This window comes from Chlorocebus sabaeus, chromosome 17 (genome assembly GCF_047675955.1).
Source record: "Chlorocebus sabaeus isolate Y175 chromosome 17, mChlSab1.0.hap1, whole genome shotgun sequence".
NCBI lineage: Eukaryota > Metazoa > Chordata > Mammalia > Primates > Cercopithecidae > Chlorocebus > Chlorocebus sabaeus.
In genome coordinates this window covers 70,659,506-70,684,674 of record NC_132920.1, presented here as the reverse complement: position 1 = coordinate 70,684,674, position 25,169 = coordinate 70,659,506, and the positions used below count along the sequence as shown (strand labels likewise).

The 25,169-nt window shown below is 42.1% G+C and overlaps 1 protein-coding gene across 1 annotated transcript in view; it reads left to right on the top strand.

Moving 5' to 3' along the window:
- Positions 1 to 10,908: 10,908 nt before the first annotated feature.
- B3GAT2 (beta-1,3-glucuronyltransferase 2) overlaps positions 10,909 to 25,169 on the top strand; it is a 69,874-nt gene continuing 55,613 nt past the window's right edge. Inside the window, exon 1 of the mRNA XM_008013573.3 lies at positions 10,909 to 12,269. Within this exon, the coding sequence (XP_008011764.1) occupies positions 11,679 to 12,269 (591 nt within the window). The 5' untranslated portion in view covers positions 10,909 to 11,678. The remainder of the gene's footprint in view (positions 12,270 to 25,169) is intronic.

Below are 25,169 nucleotides of genomic sequence, written 5' to 3'. Positions count from 1 at the left end.
TAACTGAATCATGGGGGCCATTTCCCCATGCTGTTCTCGTGATAGTGAGTGAGTTCTCATGAGATCTGATGGTTTTGTAAGTGTTTGGTAGTTCCTTCCACATTCATTCTTCTTCCTGCTGCCTTGTGAAGAAGGGGCCTTGCTTACCGTTTGCCTTCCACTATAACTGTAAGTTTCTTGAGGCCTCCCTAGTCATGCTGAAATGTGAGTCAATTAAACCTCTTTCCTTTATAAATTTCCCAGTCTGGGGCAGTTCTTTATAGCAGTGTGAAAATGGACTAATACAGCACTACAATGCAAGCCATGTGTGAATTTTACATTTTCTAGTAGTCAGGTTGAAAAGTAATGACACAGGTAAAATTAATTTTAATAACACATTTTATTTACTTCAATATATCCAAAATATTATTTCAATATATCAATATAAAATTAACAATGAGGTATTTTAGAGTCTTTATATAAGACTTTAAAATCCTACCTGCATTTCACACTTAGAGCACATCACAGTTTAAACTAGTTACAACATTGCAAGTGATCAACAACCACGTGTGGCTGACTACTGGCTACCCTACTGGACAGCAAAGCTTTAGTTCCTTGTATTAGGTGAGGTTCTCCAGAGACAAAGAACCATTAGGATGGATGGATGGAGAAAGAGAGAGAGAGAGAGAGAAGACATTTATTATGGGAATTGGCTTATATTATAATGGAGGCCATGAAGTCCCAAGATATGCCATCTGCAAGCTGGAGAACCAGGAAAGCAGGTGGTATAATTCTTTCTGAGTCTGAAGGCCTGAGAACTAGGGGAGCTGATGGCATAACACCCAGTCTGAAGTCAAAGGCCTGGTTGGGGGAATTGGAGGATGGGAAGCATTGCATAAATCCTGGAGTCCAAAGGTCCTAGAACCAGGATATCCAAGGGCAGGGGGAAATGGATGTCCTAGCTCAAACAGAGAAAGCAAGAGAGAGAATTTACCCTTTCTCTACCTTTTTGCTCTGTTTGGACCCTCAATGGATTGGATAGTGTCTGTCCATATTGGTGAGGGCAGATCTTCTTTCCTCGCTGTACTGATTCAAATCTAATCTTTTCCAGAAATACTCTTGAAGACACATCCAGAAATAATGTTTTACCAGTTATCTGGGCATCCCTTAACCCAGTCAACTTGACACATAAAATTAAAGCATCTCATTCCTTCTCTCTTAACCTTTTGCCCTATCACCATCCCCAACTGTATTTCTGCCATTCAGCCTCCTGTCATATAACGCAAATATCTTTGTCTGTAACTGTGAAACTGTAAAAAAAAGGTATAGTTTGTATTACTTGTGTCAAAAATGTAAGGTTGCTTGCTGTCAAAAAAGAACTAGAGCTGGACAATAGTTAAAATGGTAAAAACAGATATTATTTAGAAACTATTGCAATAGGGGAAGAGAGACATCTGTAAAGAACTGGGCTCAATGCCAAATACAGCATGGATAAGTGAGGATTTACAGCTATGGAACAGGGCAGGAAGTCAGTGGATGAAAAATTATGAAGAGGAAACATCAAGGGTAGAAGGATTCTTACTAAACCGACCTAAGATTATTGCAGAAGGCAAGCCAAGGCCGTCAGATATCTAAGGTGGGGAATGAGGAATTTGATGAGATATTGGGAGTGATCAGATATGGGAGAAATTCTCTTTCAAGTGATTTAGCAAGATTCTTGCTAAACTGGGTGAGGCAGACTTGAGAATAGGGTCCAAGGATGAGGCCTAGTTGAAAAGAGGGCTCAGAGGAGCCTGTCTAAAGTTTGGTCAAGGAGAGAGCCTTTGTCTGTACATTAACAAGTATGAGCCTCATAACAACCCTTTCAAGTAGGCAGAGCTGGCTAGTACAGTTTGCCACTCCTAGTCAATTTCTCTAAAAATACCAGTAATAATACCAGCTAACACAAGTAGCCCTTAGCAAGTGCAAGCACTATTTGAAGAACGCCAAGTGTATCAAATAACTCACTAAATTAATTTTCTAAAAATTTATATTATTAGAGATTTTTTCCCCTCTTGAGAGTCAATTGCCCTTGTTAAAAAGAAAGAAAAAAGAAAGCCATTCCATTGAACCCACAGTTTGTATCCCACAGTACATCAATTACAGATGGTCCAGTAAATACCTGTTTCTTCTCCAATTACAGCAAGTCTGATGCTGGCAGCAACAAAGAGGAAACATGGAGTACCAATAAATCCTTAGCCTCAGTAAAGATTACCTTCTCTAAATACTGACTAACACTTTTACAGAGCTATGCCTATTGTAGATGGAATTTCACTCAAACACTGTAGAAGTTAACTCTATGAACCACCCCCACAAGTTCTTATTGTTATGAGAGACAAAATAGGAGGGGCCAGAAATGGGACCTTGATCTTCTTACCCCAAATCCAGGCCTCATTGCCACTAATTTATACTTTTACATTACAATGACCACTTGATTACTAATTTTTAAAAATGCAAGCAATCAGTCCTATTCTGATTGTCACTGATTCGCTGCATATTCAGAGGCCAAAAGCGGATCCTACACAATAATAATAATAATAATAGCAGCAGCCAAAGCTTACTGAATACTTACTATATTATTTGATACAGTTTGGCTGTGTCCCCACCCAAAATCTCATCTTGAATTGTAATCTGAATTGTAATCCCCATGAGTTGGGGGAGGGACCTCACGGGAGATGACTAGACCATGGGGGCAGTTCCCCCATGCTGTTCTCATGATAGTGAGTTCTCACAAGATCTGATGGTTTTATAAGGCACTTTTCCCTGCTTCACTCTGCACTTCTCTCTCCTGCCACCATGTGAAGAAGGACGTGTTTGCTTCCCGTCCTGTCCTGATTGTTGAATTTCCTGAGGCCTGCCCAGCCATGCATAAATGTGAGTCAATTAAACCTCTTTCCTTTATAAATTACCCGGTCTCATGTATTTCCTCATAGCAGCATGACAATGCACTAATACATTATTGTTCTAAGGATTGTATATGTATCAACTCATTTAATTACAACAACTTTAAATGCTGAAGTCACTTATGTTTACAGATCTATTATGTATTCGACTCTTTCACATTTGTGGAAGACAGTTATAGTTGCAAGAATGCTGACTTTGGAATAAAGAAATAGGAGTGGATTAAATTCTGTCTCTTATATTTCACTGGCTGTGTGACCTTAGAAAAGTTTCTTACTCTACCTACTTTTCAGCGTTATTGTATTTTAAAGTATGTTTAGTGCATTGAACAGACCCTGGTTCATGATCATTCATATACAGTGTCTCTTAGTTATAGGATCATTATATTTATCTGACAGGTGAAGAAACAAGTTCAGATAGGTAACCAGTGAGTGGCTACCTAAGATATGGACTCAGGTCTCCTGATTTCAGTGCAACTCTTTTCCCCAGCTACCATGTTGCCACTCTCTTGACAAGACTGACCTAGATCTCAAGTAACTTCTAAAGACTGTAATAACTATGCCAGGTGGACAGTGTTTGCACACTTAGGTTTCTGTTTTATTACTACCACTTTCTAAGTAATCAAGGCCTACCAGACCATATAGAGTGACACCCTGAGACCTAGCTGCTGGACATTATATTAGACTATGAATTTCATCTGGAATTTGAGGGCTTTTGTTTTTGGTTAGCTATAATGTGACTATTAGCAATTATACTATAGTTTGGGAATGATGATTTTGCTAGCTTAATTGCATTTTATTTGAGTAGAATTCCAAGAACTTTTCTTGAAAAATAATGGACTCAATTTTTCAGCCCTTGTGCTATTTCTGCTTCAGAACCAAACTTTCTTAATGGCTCCTTTTCTGGGCATCCCTTAACCCAGTCAAGCTGACACATAAAATTAAGCATCCCACCCTTCTCTTTTTGTGGTTAAATTCTTAGGCAGGGACTATAAACTGATAGAGGAATAAAGGAACAATCCCCCTCTTAACTTTAAGAGATTTATATTTCACACAGAACACCAAATATATGCCTGAGCCAAGTCATACTTAACTTGGCACTCAAGAAGCAGAAACTAATAAATGTAGTCATTTCAGTGGTCTACCTGCAGGCTCATAAATGCATCTGTTATGAAAATAATGATAAAAAATTTCAAGCCACTGAACTACCACATTTAGAAAAAATAAACTTAAAATATTGACAATGTTCTATTATTTTATTATATTTTGGAGGTAGGTTGCTCATATAACATGTGTTTACCTACAAGAACTAGATTTACTTTTGAGAGAGTGGACAGGAGATACTTTCTTGTTTATGAAGATACACAAACCTTTAATTATGTCTGCAGCTACTAGATAATATGCAACTGGTTATAAGATTTGGTAACACAATATGATATTAATAGTGTCATGCAAACCCATAAACAGAACTGGAAAAATATTCAAAGTATATTTCCTATGGACTTCACCAAGAAACCACCTAAACTCATTCATTTTACATACAAGAAAACTGAGGACCAGAGACCTGAGACTTGCCCAAGAGCTAGTCAGTAACTGGAACTTTCTGTGGCCTTTATCTTGTACCCACTCCCCATATTCATATTGTTTGCTCCCAATATTTGTCCTCAACATATCCAAGAAAAGGCATCCAACTAAACCAACAGCCATTTGGAAAGAATATCTTTATTTAAGTAAACATAGATGGTTTAGATGCAGACCCTGCTTTTGCTAAAGTTTATATTTAAAATTTGTACCCTCACCAATCTTCATATAGAAAAACTGTTTTGAGACAGGGTCTCTGTCACCCAGGCTAAAGTGCAGTGGTGCCATCATAGTTCAGTATAGACTCAAACTCCTGGGCTCAAGTGATCCTCCTGTCTCAGCCCCTCAAGTAGCTGGGACTACAGGCATGCCCCAACACATCCAGCTAGTTTTTTGTTTTGTTTTGTTTTGTAGAGAGAGGGTCTTCCTATTTGCCTAGGCTGGTATTAAACTCCTGGCCTCAAGAGATACTCCCACTTTGGCCTCCCAAAGTGCTGGAATTACAGATGTAAGCCACCACACCCCCCCCCCCCCAGGGGTTGCATCCTTGATCAAGATATATCCTTAAGTGAATTACAGATAGATGTGATGAAAGGCTGCATTAATTTTTAAATTTCATCTAAAATAGTAAAATTACTTCATGAGCAAGTGACTATAAATGCTTCTACTATCTTCTTATGGAGGAAAGGCATGGTGACAGCAGTTTCTGATCTGGCTGCAGAGATGACTGAGCCCACGACCACCAATATGGCCTATGGTGGCCAGCACCTATCTGTTGGGGGTGACATATCTGGGCAAAACCCCAACTGGCACTACACTGGCTTTAAAAGCCATAGAGTGGAGTTAGATGATTCAACTAGTATTTACTGGGACAGGAGGTTTTCCCATGGCAGAAAGTTATGTCAGTTATGGAAGACAGTATTCACTTACTAAGCCTTTTCTTTAGTCTCTTCCATCAAGCCTCTTGCCTGCCTAGGCCTCTCAAGTACTGCTTACCATCAATCATACCATAGAGTCTGGATTTGAAATCCCACCCATCAATGTTTCACTTTGAAGCCTTGAGGCAGCTGATGAGTTCTGTACTGAGTGCTCTTCACCTATTCCTTTGTTCCTGCGCATGTGCATGCACACACACACCTGTTGGTTTCATCCTGTCATTATGCACAAGTTCCTATCAGATTATAATTGCACTACCACCATCACTTCCTATCTGTATTAGTTTGCTACAGCTGCTGTAAGAAAGTTCCACAAACTGGGTAGCTTAAACAGCAGAAATTTATGTCTCACCATTCTGGAGGCCTAAGGTTTAAAAATTAAGTTGTCAGCAGGGCCACACTCACTTCAAATGCACCAGGGAAGTATCTGTTCCATGTCCCTCTCCTAGCTTCTGGTGGTTTTTTGGAAAGCTTTGGCATTCCTTGACTGGTGGTAATATAGCTCCAGTCTTCATATGGTGTTCTCCCTGTGTTCGAGCCCCTGTGTCTAAATATCCCCTTTTAATAAGAACACCATTCACATTGAATTAGGGCTCTACCCTACTCCAGTATTAACTCACCTCAGCTGCTTACATCTGCAATGACCCTGTTTCCAAATAAGGTCACATTCTGAGGTACTGGGGGTTAAGACTTTGATGGATGAATTTTGAGGGAACACATTCAACCCATAATATTTTGCACAAATCAGGCCCTTGATGTAGGTGTTAAAACAAGAGCAGTTGGAAGCAGTATTATCTTGGCAAACAAATGGTAGAACATAACCTATTTTACATATTTTAATTTTTTATCATGGAAATGTTAAAACATATGCAAAAATAGGCCCAATAATATAAGGAACCCCAGATCTTCCTTTCCCAGTTTCGACAGTTACAACCCATGGCCAATGTTGTTTTGCATCCCCCTCCTGTAAGATAGAGGGAGATTCCCTTACAGTTATAAACTACAGTGTCTAAAACTACATTCATCTATGTTATCTACTTTGATTTTCATAACAACCGGAAAGGTAGGTTATGTAGTTTTACAATAAAATTCATGTCTAACAAATTACTATTTTAACGTAAATGCCAATTTTTAAGATAGTGAGGGGAAAAAAGAAAGAATGCCAGTATGTCTTTATGCACATTTTATTGGGTTTTTGTGCATTCTAATCCATTAATAAAAGAAAGGAGGGAACACTGGTATGTTATATCATCAGCTCTTATTCACACTGAATGGAATTAGTTTTCAATGGAATTGTTAAGGTAATTGCCAATTTCTACTTTTCTAGAAAATCACTTTTACTGAAAAACCGTGTTCCTAACCCATCCTATAAAAATGGGATTTTACTGAACTACCTCTAATGTCACATTTTGTACATAATAGCTGCAAATGTCTAAAATGTTAAGGAAACATTATAATTTAGAACAATTCTAGGCAAAAAGTGATATTTGTAGAGGATCCAGATGCATGAAAAAAAAAACAAATGAGCTATTTAATTTGTAGTTTAGATGTCATTTTTCTGACAGTTATCAATGAAACTGTCATGTATCCCTGGAATTTGGGGCTATTAGATTTATTTTGATATCATTCTTTCACATAATTGTGTCTGATATTTTAATAGAAGGTATTTATGTTCACATGCACGTGGACATTGATTATCAATACTTTCACATTACATTATTACTAAGAGTAATAATGTAATGTTAGTTCTGATCCTCTTCAAAACCTAATTTGCATAACTACAATATTATATATTTATAAATACTTAATTTTGTATAGTTTTTAAACAACCCTTTTCCTACTTGACTAAGAATATCAAAGATGTCCCCAAATGCTTACTTGAAGATTGATTTAGTCACGCTAGCAGAACCCTAGGCTCAAATGTCAAATGGGATCAGTTCTGTACAGTGCACTAACCATACTGTAATCGTTCTGCTGCTGAAGTTACAGTTGTATATTACTCATCAAGGCAAAATGTAAATGTTTAGTGATTATATGATATGTTTTTTGTTAACTCCCCAAATGGGATTTTTTTTTACCTTTGTTTATTTGAGAACAACAACTGAATGCTGAAATGCAGTGGCTGATGCCAGCAATCTAAGGCTTCATTAGTACAGATGAAGCAATGCTCACTTTGCTACACAAATAATTAGAGAGATTAAATGAAAATAAACACTGAGAGGATGTGCAGACACTCCAAAGTTAGGTAATTATTTTAATTACTCTAGTGACTTCCAGCAACCTTCATTATCAGCCACAGATCAAGCTTAAATTGTTTTATGTAAGAATATCATAAGCTATATGGAAAAGTACTATAGCTTACTTAGTGATTATGCTTCATAAAAATGACATTTTCTCCAAGCTCCCATTTAAAGGAGTTGTTTCCATTCCAGCTCCTGATAGACTTGTGACATATTTTTAAAGTAAGTTTTTGCACTTAAAAATGTTTTGCCCTGGTTTTCTACTTCAAATGGACATCCTTAATAATAACTTTTGTATCATATCTTTGCTCAAATTTAATCATGAGAGATTCGGGGCCATGTATTGAGTGGCTTAATGCAAAACAATCTAGCATATTCAGCCATTTGAAATAAATGTCACTTGGAATGTTATCCTTATTGCATGACAAGCTATACCTTGTATTTGGGGTAAATTGATTTCTTCTTTGTTCCCCTCCCTACACCAACTTGGGAAGACCCTAACATACACTCTAGGAATCATCTTCACTATAAGCAGAGGTACTATTTAGAAGCATTATCAGTCCTGTTTAGATTTAATTTTATATTCATTTGATAACAATGATCCATCAAGATCTCTTGTGTTAAGGTGTTCTTTTGAGGAAGGGTTATCTGTATTTAAATATCATTTATTGACTGCCTGTGTAATAATAACTCTTCTTCAAAGTACCCAACATATACCATTTAATCCTTGCAAGATTCCCATGGAGTATGTATTATTAACCCCATTTTCCAGATGAGGAAACAGGCCTTGGGAGGTTCACTGATTTTCTAAAGTTGCACAGTAGAAAGTATCCCAGATGGGACTCAAACCCAGGTCTGCCTGACTCCAAGAACCATGAAGCTCCCCAACAGATGACTGAATGAAGTAAACCTGGGTACAAATGCTAAGGGTAATTGAAAAAATGAAGTGACAGTTTGTGATGTGCTAATTAAGTGTTGTGTTTTATGACACCCATGAATTCTGGGCATGAGCTAAAGTCTCAAACTGCAAATTCGATTGAGTTTGAAAATGGTTTGGGCTAGGCACAATGGCTCACATCTGTAATCCCAACACTTTGGGAGGCCAAGGCAGGAGGACTGCTTGAGCCCAGGAGTTCAAGACCATCTTGGGTAACAGGAGACCCCAGTCTACAAAAACTAAAATGAAAAAATTAGCAGGGTGTAGCAGCTTATATCTGTAATTCCAGCTACTCAAAAAACTGAGGCAGGACGATTGCTTGAGCCCAGGACGTCGAGACTGAAGTGAACTGTGTTCAAGTCACTGCACCCCAGCATTGACATTGAAGAGAGACTCTGTCTGTCTGTCTGTCTGTCTCTCTCTCTCTCTCACACACACACACACACACACACAGACAGTGTTTCATCTCTGAATAGCCCTAGTTCCTGAAGAGGATGCAATAGGAAATAGGTTTTATGGCCTAGTTGGACCAACCAAAAGTTCCCCACTAACAAAGGTTAGTGAAGTTTTTAGTACAATTCAGAAACCACTTGAGTTTTACTCCAGCAAACACAGGTCATTTTAACCAAATTTAAAATTTCCAACAGGATGAACCAGACTTCAGTAATCTAGGGGAGAGGGGTGCACTGCTTTCTAAGAAAAACCTTTTCTTAAAGGGAAGCCTTGACTTCCTTCCTCTTCCCCATCCTGGCATGATGCTGGCGCAGAATACATTTCCAACGTTGTGTTATATTCAGAGGCATATTAGGCTATTCGAGAAAACGGGAAGAGGTCTAATGGCTTCGTTGCTTCCTATGTTTAGAATGCACTAATCTGCAGAGCTTAATGTATGAGTTGTGGATAGCACAGGGAAGTTGGGACAGGAGGCAAGCTCTAGCGAGTTGTTGGGGTGACTGGGTGTTAGTCTGAAATTTCACTCTCAGGTTTCAGAATCTGAAGAAGAAGTTAGGGAAATTCACAGATGAGCCAATGCCTTTTAACAGGTGGGGGGTTCAGGACTGGGAGAAGAGGAGCGGTCAGAAAAGCTGGAGAGCCATTCGCCCCAGAGCTCTCAGTTGCACCAGAACGCACAGTCGGAGAGAGGTTTATCTGTGAACAAGCCTAAGAAAGGCAGACAACCCAGACAAGATGGGCTCAGAAATTATTTACCATAGCCTAGGGCAGAAGAGTCTGGAGCTTTCCTTCTGCTTTGCAAGCACTTCCCTGGGACCTGCCTGGGAAGCACAGCCCTTCTTTCTGGTAAGTTACAGAAGGTCAGGCACTCAGCTAGTAGACCGGCTGGACTTTTTAGGCAAAAAGTGTCTAAACTAAGTGCCAAGTGCTTACTTGGGGTCTTCCAGACCGCTATCATGGTACCTATGATATCTATTAGTCATGGTACCCTCTGTTTGATTTTAATGGCACCATCTTTATATCTAGGAAGGCCAACCCGGCCCGGCTGTGTCGGGTGGGATTTCTGCAGGCTGCAGTGAGGACGCCACCAGCTATAGATACACGCAGGAGACCCACTTTCTATTTCCACTATGCCACTTGCCACTGACCTCAGAGAAATTATTTTAAACCCTAAACCTCAGCTTCCTCATCCTGAAAATGAAGGCGATTCTACTTCCTAGGCCTTCTTGACAGGAGCCTTGGGAGGGTTGAACGGAATAATTCCGGTGACAGCGAAGAACTGGGAGGGACCCTGACTCCAAATTACCGAAGAAAAATAGTTAAACGTGCTCAGCTGGAGTTTTAGGAACCCCCCCCCCCCCACCATGATCAAACTGCAGTCAGGCAGCAGCCCTCCGAATTGATTTTTTCTTATGGACTATCTCACAAGCCAAACACCTATGTGCTGCACCCCTGCATCTCCGTGGGCTCCTACTGATGTCTGCCTTGCAGTGAAAGCGCTTTTTGTTGCCGCTGTTCGATACACACCAATACATCAACGCGGCAGCTGGGAGCAGGAGGAGGGATCCCTTCGCTTTCTCCCCTCCTTTCACTCGGAACCCTAGGAATCAGCACCAAAGCGCATAGCCCGGCAAGTTTCCGCACGTGAATGGATTTTCCTGGCTTATCTCCAAAGACCTTGCGGTATTTCACAAAGCTAAAGAGAGGTGAACGAGCATCACCCTCTCCCGGAGGTCGTGCAGCCCCACGGGGTCGCTCCTCCCGCTCCTCCACCCGCGGTGCAGCGGCTGCCTCCCGAGCTTGCTCGCGGGGCCGTTAGCGCCAGACCCGGCGGAGAGCCGGGGGGCCCCTCCCCGCCTCCCTCTCGCAGCCCCTCTCCGCCAGTAGCAGCGCTGCTGTCTTCCCACAGGAGGACTTGGGAGGACGCTGGAGTCTGCAGCGCCCCCGCCCCCTCGCTTTTTCTTTCTTTCCTTGCTTTGGGATCTTGCTGCTGGATCCGGGAGAGGTTCTGAGAAGACAAGAGCGAGGGACTGAGCGCAGGCTTCCGCTGCGGCGCGCGAACACAGCCGGGGCCACAACCCCCAGCGTCTCCTCCCGTTCCTCGCCACCCCGGCGGGAATGTGAGGCAGGAAAGCCCCCAGCGCCGCCGCCCGCCCTTGAAGGCGGCGAGCATCCTGGGGGCCCGCCGCTGGAGCCCCTGTCCCCGCAGCACCGCGGGACTGGAGCGGCGAGGTGCGCCGGGTGCCGCTTCTCGGCTCCCACTCTTCGGAAAGAGCGCGGTGGGGATCAGCGCTTTCCCCGCACTCGGCACAACTCTGGGACCGGCGGCGCGCGGCTGGACCGAGTCCCGTTTCCCGCCAGCTCACCCGGAGTCGGGAGCAGCCCCTGCCCGCTCGCCTGCACCCCTTATCGCTCTAGCTTGCCCGAACCTGCCGCTCCTCCACGCCCAGGTAGTGAGCCCCGCGGCTTCAGGTCTCTGCAGCGCCCTCGGCCCCATGGACAGCGCACCCGTCACCACTTCCTAAGTGCTGGCTCCGCCGCCGTCCAAGCTGCGCACTGGGGTCCCTCGGCTCGCCCCTCTCCGGGGTGTCCGCGAGGCCGGGGAGTGTGCACCATGAAGTCCGTGCTGTTCACCCGCTTCTTCATCCTCCTGCCCTGGATCCTAATTGTCATCATTATGCTCGACGTGGACACGCGCAAGCCGGCGCCTCCCCTCACCCCGCGCCCCTACTTCTCTCCCTACGCGGTGGGCCGCGGGGATGCCCGACTCCCGCTCCGCAGGGGCGGCCCGGCTCACGGGACCCAAAAGCGCAACCAGTCTCGGCCGCAGCCTCAGCCGGAGCCGCAGCTGCCCACCATCTATGCCATCACGCCCACCTACAGCCGCCCGGTGCAGAAAGCGGAGCTGACCCGCCTGGCCAACACGTTCCGCCAGGTGGCGCAGCTGCACTGGATCCTGGTGGAGGACGCGGCGGCGCGCAGCGAGCTGGTGAGCCGCTTCCTCGCGCGGGCCGGGCTGCCCAGCACGCACCTGCACGTGCCCACGCCGCGGCGCTATAAGCGGCCCGGGCTGCCGCGCGCCACGGAGCAGCGCAACGCGGGCCTCGCCTGGCTGCGCCAGAGGCACCAGCACCAGCGCGCGCAGCCCGGCGTGCTCTTCTTCGCTGACGACGACAACACCTATAGTCTGGAGCTCTTCCAGGAGGTAGAGGCCAGCCCGCCCCACTGGGTGGGCGAGGGCGCGGGTGGGGGACGCCCGGGCCGGCCAGGCTGCAGCCACACGCCCCTTGCACTCCGGGTGCACTTTTGAGTTCTCAGTTCTCCATACGCGCATTCGGGGCACCGAGTGGAGCCGCTCCTTGCTGGCACTCCGCAGCCTCCGCTGGCCGTGGGTGTGGAAGGGGTGTGTGTGAGAGGATCACTGTGGCTCAAGGGGCGGGAGTCTTCTCTGGCTTTTCTGTGTGTGTGTGTGGGGGGGGTGGTGTCAAGAGAATAGCACAGGTGTGAGGCGCGGGAATGATTTCCAGGGGCCGGGCTCCTGCCGACCTGAGGATGGAACCTAGACCTGCAGGCGCTGGCTGCGAGAGGAGATCAGGGAGGGACCTGCACCGTAGGGGGTGGCGGCGGGGCGGTGGGGAGCGGGTAGGCGTGGTGTTACTCGAGGCCTTTCAGTGCCTACAGGTGTGATTTTCAGTCTAGGACCATGTAGGGAGAAAGGTGGAGATAGCCTAGAGAGAAATTTCACTATTGCCGCCCACTGGCACGGAAATGGTTGTTAGAAGAAACACTGACTTCTGTGGCGGTCCTTCCTCTCTTTCCCACACCTCACAAAAGTCTTTTCTGACCCTCCAGATTACATTTGTGTTGTTTTGTTTTGTTTTGTTTTGTTTGCAAGAAAATCCTTTCTGGAAAATAAACTGTTCTGCCCTGTGGTTATGTCTTTTTTGTAGCCCAAGGTAATCATCTGGGCTGCCTGGTCCCTTTTCACGCCCTTTCTCTAAGGCCTCTTTTTGGCGAGTTAGCCAGGACGCATTTGGCGGGGCCTTTTGCCTCGTCCTGGTGCTCTCTGTGTGGTCCTGAGTGCAGCCCGGCTCCCTGCTGTTGAAACGGCCCCTGAGTTCCCTGCGGGCGCACACACAACCCCAGCAGGCACAGGGTTAGAACAGGTGTTCTTCCTTGAGGCTGGTATCTTGCGGTGTGTGTGTGTGCAGCCCGCAAATGAGACTGAGTGGCATGGGTTTTGTCAGTTTTCTTCTCTCTACGCAATCACAGCCAAAGAAAATCTTCTTGATTGATTTGACGCCCTGTGAGACTGTTGCCTTCCTCCACCTGAAATTTCTTGATGTCCTGCTTTGGAGAGACTTCCCCCGCCCCCCGCCCCAGTTCCTCTTCTCCCAAGTAAACTGGACATTGGGAAAATACTATGTGTGAGTTGGACACTGAACTCCTAAAATAGTCTGTGTGTCTGGTCATCAGATACCCTAACTGCTCCCCACACTTTCATCCTCTCTCTGGTTTGCTTTCTTAACCTCAGGGCAGAACTATTCTGTACTCTTCCAGTTTAATTTTTCTTTGTGGCTTAAAAAAAAAAAAAATCTTAAAGGTAATTGCCGCCTTCATTTCTATTCATCCTCTCTTTCATGAATAAAAGGCACAGTAATTGTTCTTCTTTTCTTTTCCATCCTTTCACTGTAGAGGACTTTCTTTCCTTGTTTCTCCAGATGAATAAATAAGCTTGGCATTGTATAGTATGGTCCTTACTCAACCTAAGATTAGAGATACCATCTGACGTTTTTAATTGGTCTTTTAATCCTGCTTCAGCGCTCCCCCCTCCAAAAAAAAAAAAAAGTGGCTTGCATCTGAAGCGAAGACTGTACATTTCAATGCACCATAATTTTTAAACTGCAAGGTCTTTTTTTTTTTCTTCTACAACTTGGAAGTTGCCTCGTCTGTGAAAATATGTGGTCTTATTGAAATAAAATAGTGCACGTTACTGTTAATGAATATTGTGGGAGGCTACATTGTGAAGGAGGAATGATTCAGTTTATTCTGAGCTTCTAGCCTCTTGGTGTGAGGTGTTAGAAGAGTTGGCACATATGCAGGCAGTGAAGTGATTCAGGACACAGCCTTCCTTTGATGCTTCCCAAGCTGAAAGGAGGGCTTGTTGGTGGGGGATATTAAGCATCAGGAGAAAATTCCAGTAGGTTTTTCATTAGTTCATGTGGGGGAAAATATAAAATGAGGTGAGGGTAAGGAGAAAAAATAGTATTGTCAGAGAGGGCATTATAAAGGAAAACACACAAAACTTTTGTACAATTGGAAGTAATGCAATAATCAAAATAAGAGCGTATGCAACATTTTTTAACGAGGTGCCACACATACAAAATATACAACAGGTTTGTTGTTTTTGTTGTCATTTTAAGCATAATAGGCATGACATACTTAGAATTTAAGTTTTCTAGCTCCTTGGAGGTCACTCCTAGACAGTAATTTTATGACTAGTACCTTTCTCTACCATTCCCCCACCAGCAATGTTTTTGGACAGATTAGGGCTCTGTTTGACATGTATGTATGCTCATACATTCAGTTTTCTTTTTTTTTTTTTTGAGATGGAGTCTCACTCTGTCACCCAGGCTAGAGTGCAGTGACACAATCTCGGCTCACTGCAAGCTCCGCCTCCCAGGTTCACACCATTCTCCTGCCTCAGCCTCCCTAGTAGCTGGGACTACAGGCGCCCGCCACCATGCCCAGCTAATTTTTGTATTTTTAGTAGAGACGGGGTTTCACGTGTTAGCCAGGATGGTCTCGATCTCCTGACCTCGTGATCCGCCTCGGCCTCCCAAAGTGCTGGGATTACAGGCGTGAGCCACCGCGCCCAGCCAGTTTTCTTTATTATAACCTTTTGCGTGCATGGCAAGCATTAATGAACTCATTAGGCTAGTGAAATTTATGAATTCTTAGTCTTGTGCATTTTCCAGAATTTGGAAACCCTTAGGTTTATTAATGAGACAGCCTACCATACACCCATTCTCAGATTAATGATTCCGTGTAAATTACAGTTTAAACATTGTTCTCTGGAGAAAAGGTAGGACCGGATAAAACATTGAAAATCTGCAGCTCCTTGGGGGAAAGCAGAGATGCTGATTAGGAATGCTATAGGGCTGAGGCATATATCTCAGCCTTTTATACTGTGCATGCACACCAATTAATTTTTAAGTAATTCACAGTACTTAAGGAAAGAATACCCCAAGTCAGGTTTCATCTTTTATTCATGGTGCTTCCAATTTCCATGGTTGATGTTAAAGTGGATAAGATAAAAGGAGGAAAATGAACCAGGTACAAATTAGCTCCCTAAGTATTGGCTGCAAATGAAGGAAAGCAAAGGATGAAAGGTCTCCAAATTAAATTAAAGACGCAACAGGCAATCTGTGTTCAATTATTTCTCCCTGGTAACTGGAATGGTGCTTTGTCATCTCATACAGCTAACTAATTTTCAGCCTTTTCCTTTCAACTGAGCTGCACCGCCAGGAAAGAAATATTTGCATTGAACACTCTTATGTTAACAGCCAAATCCATTTGCAAATGAAGTTTCAGTGTGAATCTTAGCCACAGAAATGGGGCTGTTCACTGGAGAAGGAGGTGGTAGGGTTTTTCAGGTTTCAAATATCTCAACAGCTACTCCTTTTCTTCCTGTGGCATTGATGGGGTTTTGCACCGTGGATCACAGGTAATCCTGCCTCCCTGTGCATCCTATCGATCTACTTCTCTGGAAAAGCTTATTTGCAAAGGATTTAAGCTGCTTTAATAAAAGTCACAACTACAGATAAATGTGACTTTATTTTTAGTCATGTTTTCAATAACACTATTGATCAGGTTTCTGTTTTTCACCAGAAAACCTTCAAAGCTTTCTTAAATTTAAAATAGATGCTTTTCAGGTGAAGTTGGTTTCGCCTCTGGAAATCAATTGAATTGAAACCTTAAAAAAAAAAAAAAAAAAAAAAAGTAACACTTTCCAAGCAAGAGAAAAAAACTTTAGAAATTTTGAATTTAATGAAATAAGACTGGAAGACAGGCTGGCTCTCAGACACTTAAGGGGTTATCAAAGGAGTCAGTGACTGAGATTAGATCTAGAAGATGTTTCTGGAAAGCAATGAACTAAAGAAGCCCCTTGTTTGAATCTTTTGTTGGCTGCTATTAAGCTGTTTGTGTACTAGGCAGGTAAAGGAGTTTTGAGGTTTAATTCTGTCTTGCTTTTTTTCAGAAGCATTTGTGTGCTTTCCCTCTTTACCTGCTGCTTATTGGAGTCATAATCTGAAGGATATATGAGTTTACAATATTTGGCCCTTTTCCCTCTGAATAGTACTTCTATATATGTTTCCTGAAAGGAAACATGAGATTTACCTTTTACCCTTGGTACATTTACTTTATGTAGGGTAATTCTTTTTAAAGTGAAGGAACCTAGAAGATTTTCTTGCGGGGAACATTAAAAGACCATTTTACCTGAAATGTGCCCCTTGTATTTTATTTCTCTCCCTCTGAAAGCTATTAAGAGTCATGCCATAGGTCTGATAAAATGTGAGAATTTTATAGAAATGTGTATATGAAACTACAGCCAGTTTTCTTAGGCTATTAATGTTAGGTTTTCTTTACTCTCCCTGGGTGTACAGTATTTGAATTATGGTTCATTTTTTATAAGAGTTTTCTTTGGAGACCAGCAGTTTTCATTTGGATGTTGATATTTTAATGGGCCAGAAATAACAATTTGGGCCTAAAGATGTTCTCCCTTCTGCCTCTTCCTATTGTCTTTTTCCATCATTCTTCCTCTCTCAACCTACTTTTCACTGATGATTCTGTCTTGTGAGTAGACATGAAAACATGTTTGGATTATTGCTTGGTGCAATGAATGTTGTGTCTTTTAAACACTTAGGCTGTTGTTGCTTCTTAGAAACCGTAGTGGGTGGCTCCCTTTTTGCTGTCTACTCCCCTTGCCTCTAAATTACAAGCTGGTAAATTTTCTCTTGTGTGAACAGTAATGGAATAGTAATTGCTTTTAAGGCATGCTGCAAAAGCAAAATAGAAAAACCAAAGTCAATGGTCTCATTTATTAACTGTTTCAGGTGGTATTCAAGTAGTGGTAGGTTTTTTGTTGTCATTGTTTTTTTGCGCAGAATTCAATATTGTACAGATATGTCTGTTTAAATGTTTTGGACTCTGGAATATTCAGCCTGTGTAAGTTAACACATATATATTTGATTCACAGTGCTTGTGAAGCATGAAATTTAAGTTTTGCATGGGGCTCAAATTCTCCCACCAAAATACAAATAAAATTGTTATACCAGTACATAGATAAATACATAGGTAGGTTTAGAATAGGTCTCCAAAGCACAGAAATAAAACTAAGATAATTTGTTGTTCATTCCTGGTGATTTTTGCACACAATTTTAAATAAATGTTAATACCCTTTATCGTGGATATAAGCAAAATATAGTTGACATAAATTGAGCATTTACTATAGGCAAGGAAGTAGCCTTAGGCTTTTACATGTATTATTTAATCCTCATAACACCCTGAGCTAGGTAATAGTACTGTCTCTGTTTGTTTTTTTAATACCGATGCTAATAATTAGTTATGGACCCAGTCCCTTGGTGAGTACAGAGGACTTAAACAAATGCAACCTGACTGTAATATAGTTGTTTACCTCTGAGCTATATAACCAGTATCCCCATTTTTAACAGAAGCACTAGGAAGTTAACTTGAAAATGTCATATACCTGTTACGTGGCAGAGACATGGTTTTGAACCCAAGTGCCCTGGTTCTGGCACCTGCATTGTTGACTGTCCTGAAACTCATGTCATTTAACACACACAGTCACATGAAAATATGTTATTATTATAATAAGTAAAGCACCTGATTAGCAGGAGCCTTGTGATATTATTACTGTCTTCTGCCATCCTTGAATTCAGATCTTTCTTCTTGGTTATGTCAACTTTTAGCTTTCTCTTTTGACCTTTGGTTACTGTTTTCTTTTTTGTTGTTAATGTTTTAAATTGAAAACTTTATATGTTAATACATTTGTTGTGTAGACTATAATGTTTTGATATAGGTATACATTGTGGAATTACTAAAGCTAATTAATATATTCATTACCTTACAAATTTATCATTTTTGTGTGTGTGGTAAAAACATTTAAAATCTAATCAGCAATTTGCAGGTGTACAATACATTGTTAATGACTATAGTCACCAATTTGTGGTGCAGTTGATCTTCTAAATTTATTCTTCCTCACTGAAAATTTGTATCCTTTGACCAAACATTTCCCCAATTCCTGCCCCTACCATTTTTCCCCTGATAATAATTGGTCTTGTGAAAATTTTATCTCGTCTCTCACTATCTCTAATTTATAGACCATTTGATAGTTAGATTTTTATATGCTAGATAAAAACTGCCAGGTTAGTATATAAACTGTAGTCTTTTATTTTTTAAACTATGTATTCTTGTGAATAAGAATTGATAACTTCTATAGATATTAAAATTAAGTTTTTCCTCGTTTGCTTTGTGTTCATCAACAACTCTGTCTCCTAGGCGAGTATGTTGTCAGGGCAGGCAGAACTGAAAGGAAGAATAATTTTCAGGATAGAATGGGAGAAAATACAGAATTACGTGAAGAAGGTTCAGGAGTTTATTATTGAAATGGAGGAGAGGAGCTGGGGGCCTGAGCCAATTTGCGCTGAAGCTAATGTGACTGAGGCAGCTCATTCTGGGAACAGAGATGTGCTTGGAGGAGCCTTGGTTCTCCTCACCAATGTACCCCTTATATTGGCTGCTGCAGGCAGCACTACCAGGTTCATTTGACTGCTCACTTGTTGGTAGAAGTTTTGTTAATTTTCTTGTCCGATTTCTTCTGAGATGAGGAATTTCCTTGGATAAAAAACAAAATAAATCATTTGTTGAGTCTTTTTGCGTGTTAAAAACAAACAAACAAGAAAACTTGGAGGTGGCTTTGCTGAGGAGGACAGCCATGTTCTCTACCAGAAGTCCGATTGGGTCTTTTTCCTAAAACAACTAAAAATGCAGTAGTTTGTTTACTTTTTAAAATCCGTCTCCTCCACCTGTGGAAAGAGAACTTTAAACACTATGTATGTTACATGCTGAATCTAAGACTGTTGTTCCTTCAGCTTGAACTGCAGATATTCCTAAATTGTACCTGCATCTCTAGTGAAAGCTGAGTGTGCTAAATGCTGGCCATTCTCCGTTAACTGAGATTTCAGTTATCTAAGAGAATTGTATCTTAGCAGCACTAGTGTATTACTCTGGAAGATTCCTTCTACCTACCTGAGCTCAAACTTCACCCTATTCAGAAGATGTTTTAATGTAATGAGTCAGTAGGCCTTCTCTACTACTAACAAATATTAATTGAGCACCTACTGTGTACAAGGCACTGTGCTTAATTAAGGCAGGGAGTATTTCAGCTCACCGAAACAGAGAGCATCTCAGTCCTTACAGATTGATTCTCTGGACTAAATATGCATGGTACCTTCAGTGCCTGTTGAGAGAAATGCACGTGTCTGGGAGTGTAAAGCAGAGGTCCCTAATGGAGTTGTTGACTGTAGGAGTAATTGTGGAGTAAGTAACATTTGAGCTGAGAAGTAAAGGACAACAGGGTGATAAGTGATTGTGGGTGATAAGACGGGGATGAAGAGCCCTCCAGAGAGAGGAAGCCATATTTGTGAACCTGAGAAAATGGAATCCATGGAATACTCAGAGACCTGAAGGATGTTCTTGATGGCAAAAGGCTGGGTGATGAGAAGCTGAGGTGGAGAAATAGGCAGCCACTTTTCCATCTTCTGCATGTCCAAGTGCGGTTCTCATCTTTGAGAGAAACTGTCCTAGAAAGAACTCTTCAGGTTCTCTGTATTTGGAAGTGGCATCTAAATCATGCCCATTAGAATCTTCTTCCTGGATACTATCGTGTCTTTATGTAAACTTGTGAATTTGAAAGTATACATAGCAGTGTAAGGAGCATGCTTTCCTTTTTATTTTTTTGCATCTGGTTTTCAGAATGCCCATTAGGCAAATTTTTGGCCTTTAACTTTTTCAATTAGACCTTGGATAAGGTGGGGAGTAAATTGATAGGAAAACTGTAGATAAGTATTTGTCCATCTAGTTGTACCAAACAGTTGGTAATGTAGACTTTTGTAGATCCTTTAAGAGTACCTGATATCACATTAAATAGTATGATACCTGAATATGTATTTCAGTTGTTTCTCCCACTAGAATACCAAGGTAGGAATTTTCTTTTGTTTACTGTTGTATCTATAGTGTCCGGAGCAGTGCCTGGCATGTAGTGAACGCTCACTAAATATTTTTTGAATGAATGAATTATAAGGCACTCCAAAGCTGAAGGAAGTTATTATAAACAGAGTTTAATCCCAGAAAGGAGTCCCTCACAGAGCTTGTCAATCAAATCACAGTTTTGAAGTCTGTGTTGTGTGTATAAGATTATATTGAACCTTTTAAATAGAAACTGGAAGATAAATGTGGTCCCTACTCTGATTCTAAGAACTTTTATGCTAGAAGGAAAGAGAATGTCATGAGTATTTATGTATATAGCAAGGCATTACCATCCACAGCCATTAAAAGGGGTAGGTTTGTCAAGGTGGTTGTGAGTCAGCTGAGTATTTGGCCTCTTCACACACGTGAGAGACTGGAGGCTGGTGGGGAGCTCACATAGGCGTAACAGCCCATGTTCAAATCCAGCTTCACTACTTAGTGTTTGCATTACATTGGCAAGGGTTGGCTGCCTCAAGTGATTCTTTTAAGTACTATAGGCAAGTAATAAATACTAGTTCTTTTCGCCTTGTTCTCTCCACTATGGGTGACTGCCCTAATTGAGGGTATACCAGATGACTGCACTGTCTTGGTTTGTTAAATACCTCTAAATGCTCTGCTCCTGACATCTGGACTATGTTTCTAGAGGCCTGGGGAGAGGAGGAGGTAAAGATACTTGACTTTCCCAAATTAGTCTGTACCCAAGTGGAACTGCATAAATTGGGTACCTTAATTACACCATTGGGTGTTACTAGAGTGATTAGAGGGACAAGAGTTAAGTAGGGCTTGTCTAAAAGAGTCCTGGGAGGAAGTGAGATGTGCGAGAACTAAAAGCATCTAAAGAACATTTTAGACGGGGAGGAGGTGAAGGGCGTTTTCCTGTGGGTTCTGACTTCTGATGCTAACTCCTAACTGAAAGCTAGGAAGTTGGCTTACATGTAGCTCAGAGCAGGATGCTAACCCGGCTCACTGTAACCTGTGCCTCCTGGGTACAAGCAATTCCCCTGCTCCAGCCTCCTGAATAGCTGGGATTACAGGTGCAAGCTACCATGCCCGGCTAATCTTTGTATTTTTAGTAAAGATGAGCTTTCCACATGTTGGCCAGGTTGGTCTCAAACTCCTGACCTCAGGTGACCCACCCCACCTCGATCTCCCAAAGTGCTGGGATTACAGGTGTGAGCCACCGTGCCTGGCCCTAGGTGTGGTTTTTAATGACCATGTAACCCCAGGCCCAGTGTGGACCTAGGGCATAGTTACTATATGATACAGTGATGATCACTGACACAAATGAATGAATCAAAGAGGTAGTATGTCACAAAGGAGAGAGCAGCTTAATTGGAAGGAATGAAATAGATTTTTTTTTTTAAAGCACATGATTAGAAGCAATAGTTTAAGGTCATTTCCTGGGGTGGGAAGGTTAGGAGTATTCTTCTGTCCAGCACCTATTGGAGGAGGTGGAAAGGATCCCAGATGCCAGCCTTCTCTGTGTCCATCCTTCTCCCAGCCTTGCCTGGGGACACTGAGCCGCTCGCTGGGCTTTGAATGACTGATGCTTTTTGGGAAGCCCCATAAGCTTGTTTCTCTTTTTTCAAACATTGCTTAAGTTTTCAGAAATAAAAACATTCTAAAGCTTATTTAGTGCTAGAATGAGGAAAATATAGGAGAGAGGGTATGTGTGTGTGTGTGTGTGTGATTTTACCTACCTGTGTGGTTGCCTCCTCCTTGCCTGTGAATGCAGTGGCTGCTTTCCTTGTTCCTTCTCAGACCCTGCACCCTCCATTTCAATTTCTGGCAAGAATTGTGGCCAGATCCAGGGGTCTGATGCAGTGGTCCCCAACATTTTCTGGTCACGTAATTTCTAAAAGAATTTTGTAAAATTAACCCTCTGGGATATTTTTTAAATTGACATGTACATTTTAAAAATCATTTTTGAGATGGAGTCTCTCCAGTGTATTATAAATGTTGGCATTTGTAATGAAACTTAAATATATCCAGTAGATTCTATAAATATTGTTAACAGTTTGATACCCACCACCATTCATTTAATAAACATACTTTTCAATGACATTTGGATAAAGATATATATATATACACATACATATTTTTAAGTGAGACAGGGTCTCTCTCTGCTGCCCAGACTGGAGTGTAGTGGTGCGATCACAGCTTACTGCAGCCTCCACCTCCCTGGGTCAAGCAATTCTCCTGCCTCAGCCTCCTGAGTAGCTGAGACTACAGGCACATGCCAACATGCCTGGCTAATTTTTAAATTTTTTTGTAGAGACAGAGTCCTCCTTTGTTTCCTGGGCTGGTCTCGAACTCCTGCCTTCAAGCAGTCCTTCTGCCTCGTCTTCCCAAAGTACTGGCATTACTGGTGTGAGCCACCACACCTGGCCACATTTGGATATTGTATATTGCTCTTTTCTATTCTATCTTCATTCCTCCTCAGAATTTTATCCTAGCATAATATTTTGAGGTTCAAGGTCATCTCCCTATCACACATATCTACAATGACAAAAAGAATGTAGATAGAATTTAAAGTTTTAAAATCCTGTGGCTATCAGCCTCTGTCTTAGAAAAGCTTTAGGATTGACTTACCATTACAATTAGTATTGGTAAACAATTAATCAAAACAACAATAAATGTTACAGGGTTGGGTAATTAACTATTAAACATAAAAGCTACATTTATTAGAAATGGATTTGTTAGTGACATGGACGGAGCATTTTTTTTTTTTTTTTTTTTTTTTTTTTTTTTGAGATGGAGTCTCACTCTGTCGCCCAGGCTGGAGTGCAGTGGCCGGATCTCAGCTCACTGCAAGCTCCGCCTCCCGGGTTCACGCCATTCTCCTGCCTCAGCCTCCCGAGTAGCTGGGACTACAGGCGCCCGCCACCTCGCCCGGCTAGATTTTTGTATTTTTTAGTAGAGACGGGGTTTCACCGGGTTAGCCAGGATGGTCTCGATCTCCTGACCTCGTGATCCGCCCGTCTCGGCCTCCCAAAGTGCTGGGATTACAGGCTTGAGCCACCGCGCCCGGCCATTTTGTTGTTGATTATATATTCTGTATTCATTGACGAATATTACAGATTGCTAGAGATAGAATTTAGTATCAATTTCATTCCTATTAGGTCAACTTTATTTTATGTAAAGAAGTGATTAAAGTGGGAAGCATTTTCTTACAGCAGTGTTTCTCAGATTTTTGAACTCTCCAGCTTTAAGCCACAAATTACATGGTGATCTTATAGCAAAAACTATTTTAATGATTTATTAATGATATTAGGTCCCCTCCAGTTTTGTTGAATGCAAATAATTAGAAACCTCTGGTTGCCCCAAAGGATTTATTACCCATTCACTAGAGACAGTGGCTTTCTTAATAAAGATAGCAATATTTCTGATTACCTTTGTTTGGTGCCCTGGAGGTTTTACTAGGTGGGACAGTGCAGTTAATAACAATATAGGATGGGTGAGCAGTCAGGTCCTTTGTGAAGTGGGAAAAGGGTGATGTGAAGTGGGGTTGGGGAGGGGCGGAGTGAAGGAGAAGGATGGAGAACCTGCCCCTATCCAAGTAGATCAGGTTTAGGAAAGCTTATGCCATATGTAGGGATGCGAAGGGTCTGGGAATTCCCCTGACTTAAAGCTATCTGCATTCACGTGTTCCATGGGGAGTTGTATACATTCAGTATCATGCACTTCCAGTCTGAAAAACTGCTGTTTTGGTAGAAAGAGCATAAGGACTTGGAAGATGGGGCCTTTAGACCTGACTGAGCCGAAGGCTCCCATGACCTCAAGGGAACTGACTAGCGCTTTTTTCGTGTTTCACTGTGTGCTAGGTCCCACCCTTGGCATTCAGATGTGTGCATGTGCTGCTGTTTAATTTTCATCGTCTGCTTTGCAAATGAGGAAAAGCCCCGATATCCAGCTTCCTCATAGGACTTGATCATAATACATATGGTTCTGAGAATTAAACAAGGTGACAGATGTGTAAAGTGTAAACTCTGTAAACAGAGTAACTTCACTCTCCATTTGTACATCTCTTAGAAGTCTGGGGCAACAGGAGCTGTGGAAAGTCTCCAGAAGACAAGGTGTCACAAAGCCACCTAACTACTGTAGCTGGACCCATCCTGACAGTCGTTGCGGCCCCGGGTGCCGCTCTGTTGGCTGACGGGAATGCAGATTTAAGTATGGTCCATATGTGGACGTGTTGTTTTACGTCTAAATAAACTTGGCATTGCAAGATGAAAATGCCAGTATCATTTTTAAAGGTCAAGTGACAGTTTGGGGAGATTTTTATAACTTTGATACGTTCCTCAGCTACATCTGTTCACACTGGCAAGAGTGCGAGAGGCATTCTTGGGAAATCTTTTCTATCAGGAGCCGCAGCCTTGCTCTGCGGAAAAGTTCTGACGACAGTCCTCAGAGTGTTTGGGGCGCACGCGCTGTTCATTGTTTTCATTTTCCATTAATGAAAATTGCTTTTAATGTTCTTCATTCTTCTTTAATGAGTTTAACTATTTGCCTCTAACTTTGCTTCCTGCTGTGTATGCTGATAAGACAGGTTTTGGGGTTTTTATGTTTTCTGGTCTTGCTTTTCCCCTTTGTTTTAGGATTTAAAACACAAAAAGGTTAAGAGGTTGGGTTGACAATGCTTGCAGTTTCTGTTTTACAGCAATCCCTGCTGTTCCTCTGAAAATTGGTTGATTGTCCTATAGTTTAAAATATATGTGTTCATTTGATTGGCTTTTGTAAATCTAGTGACATTTGAAAGTGCATGCCAGTTAGG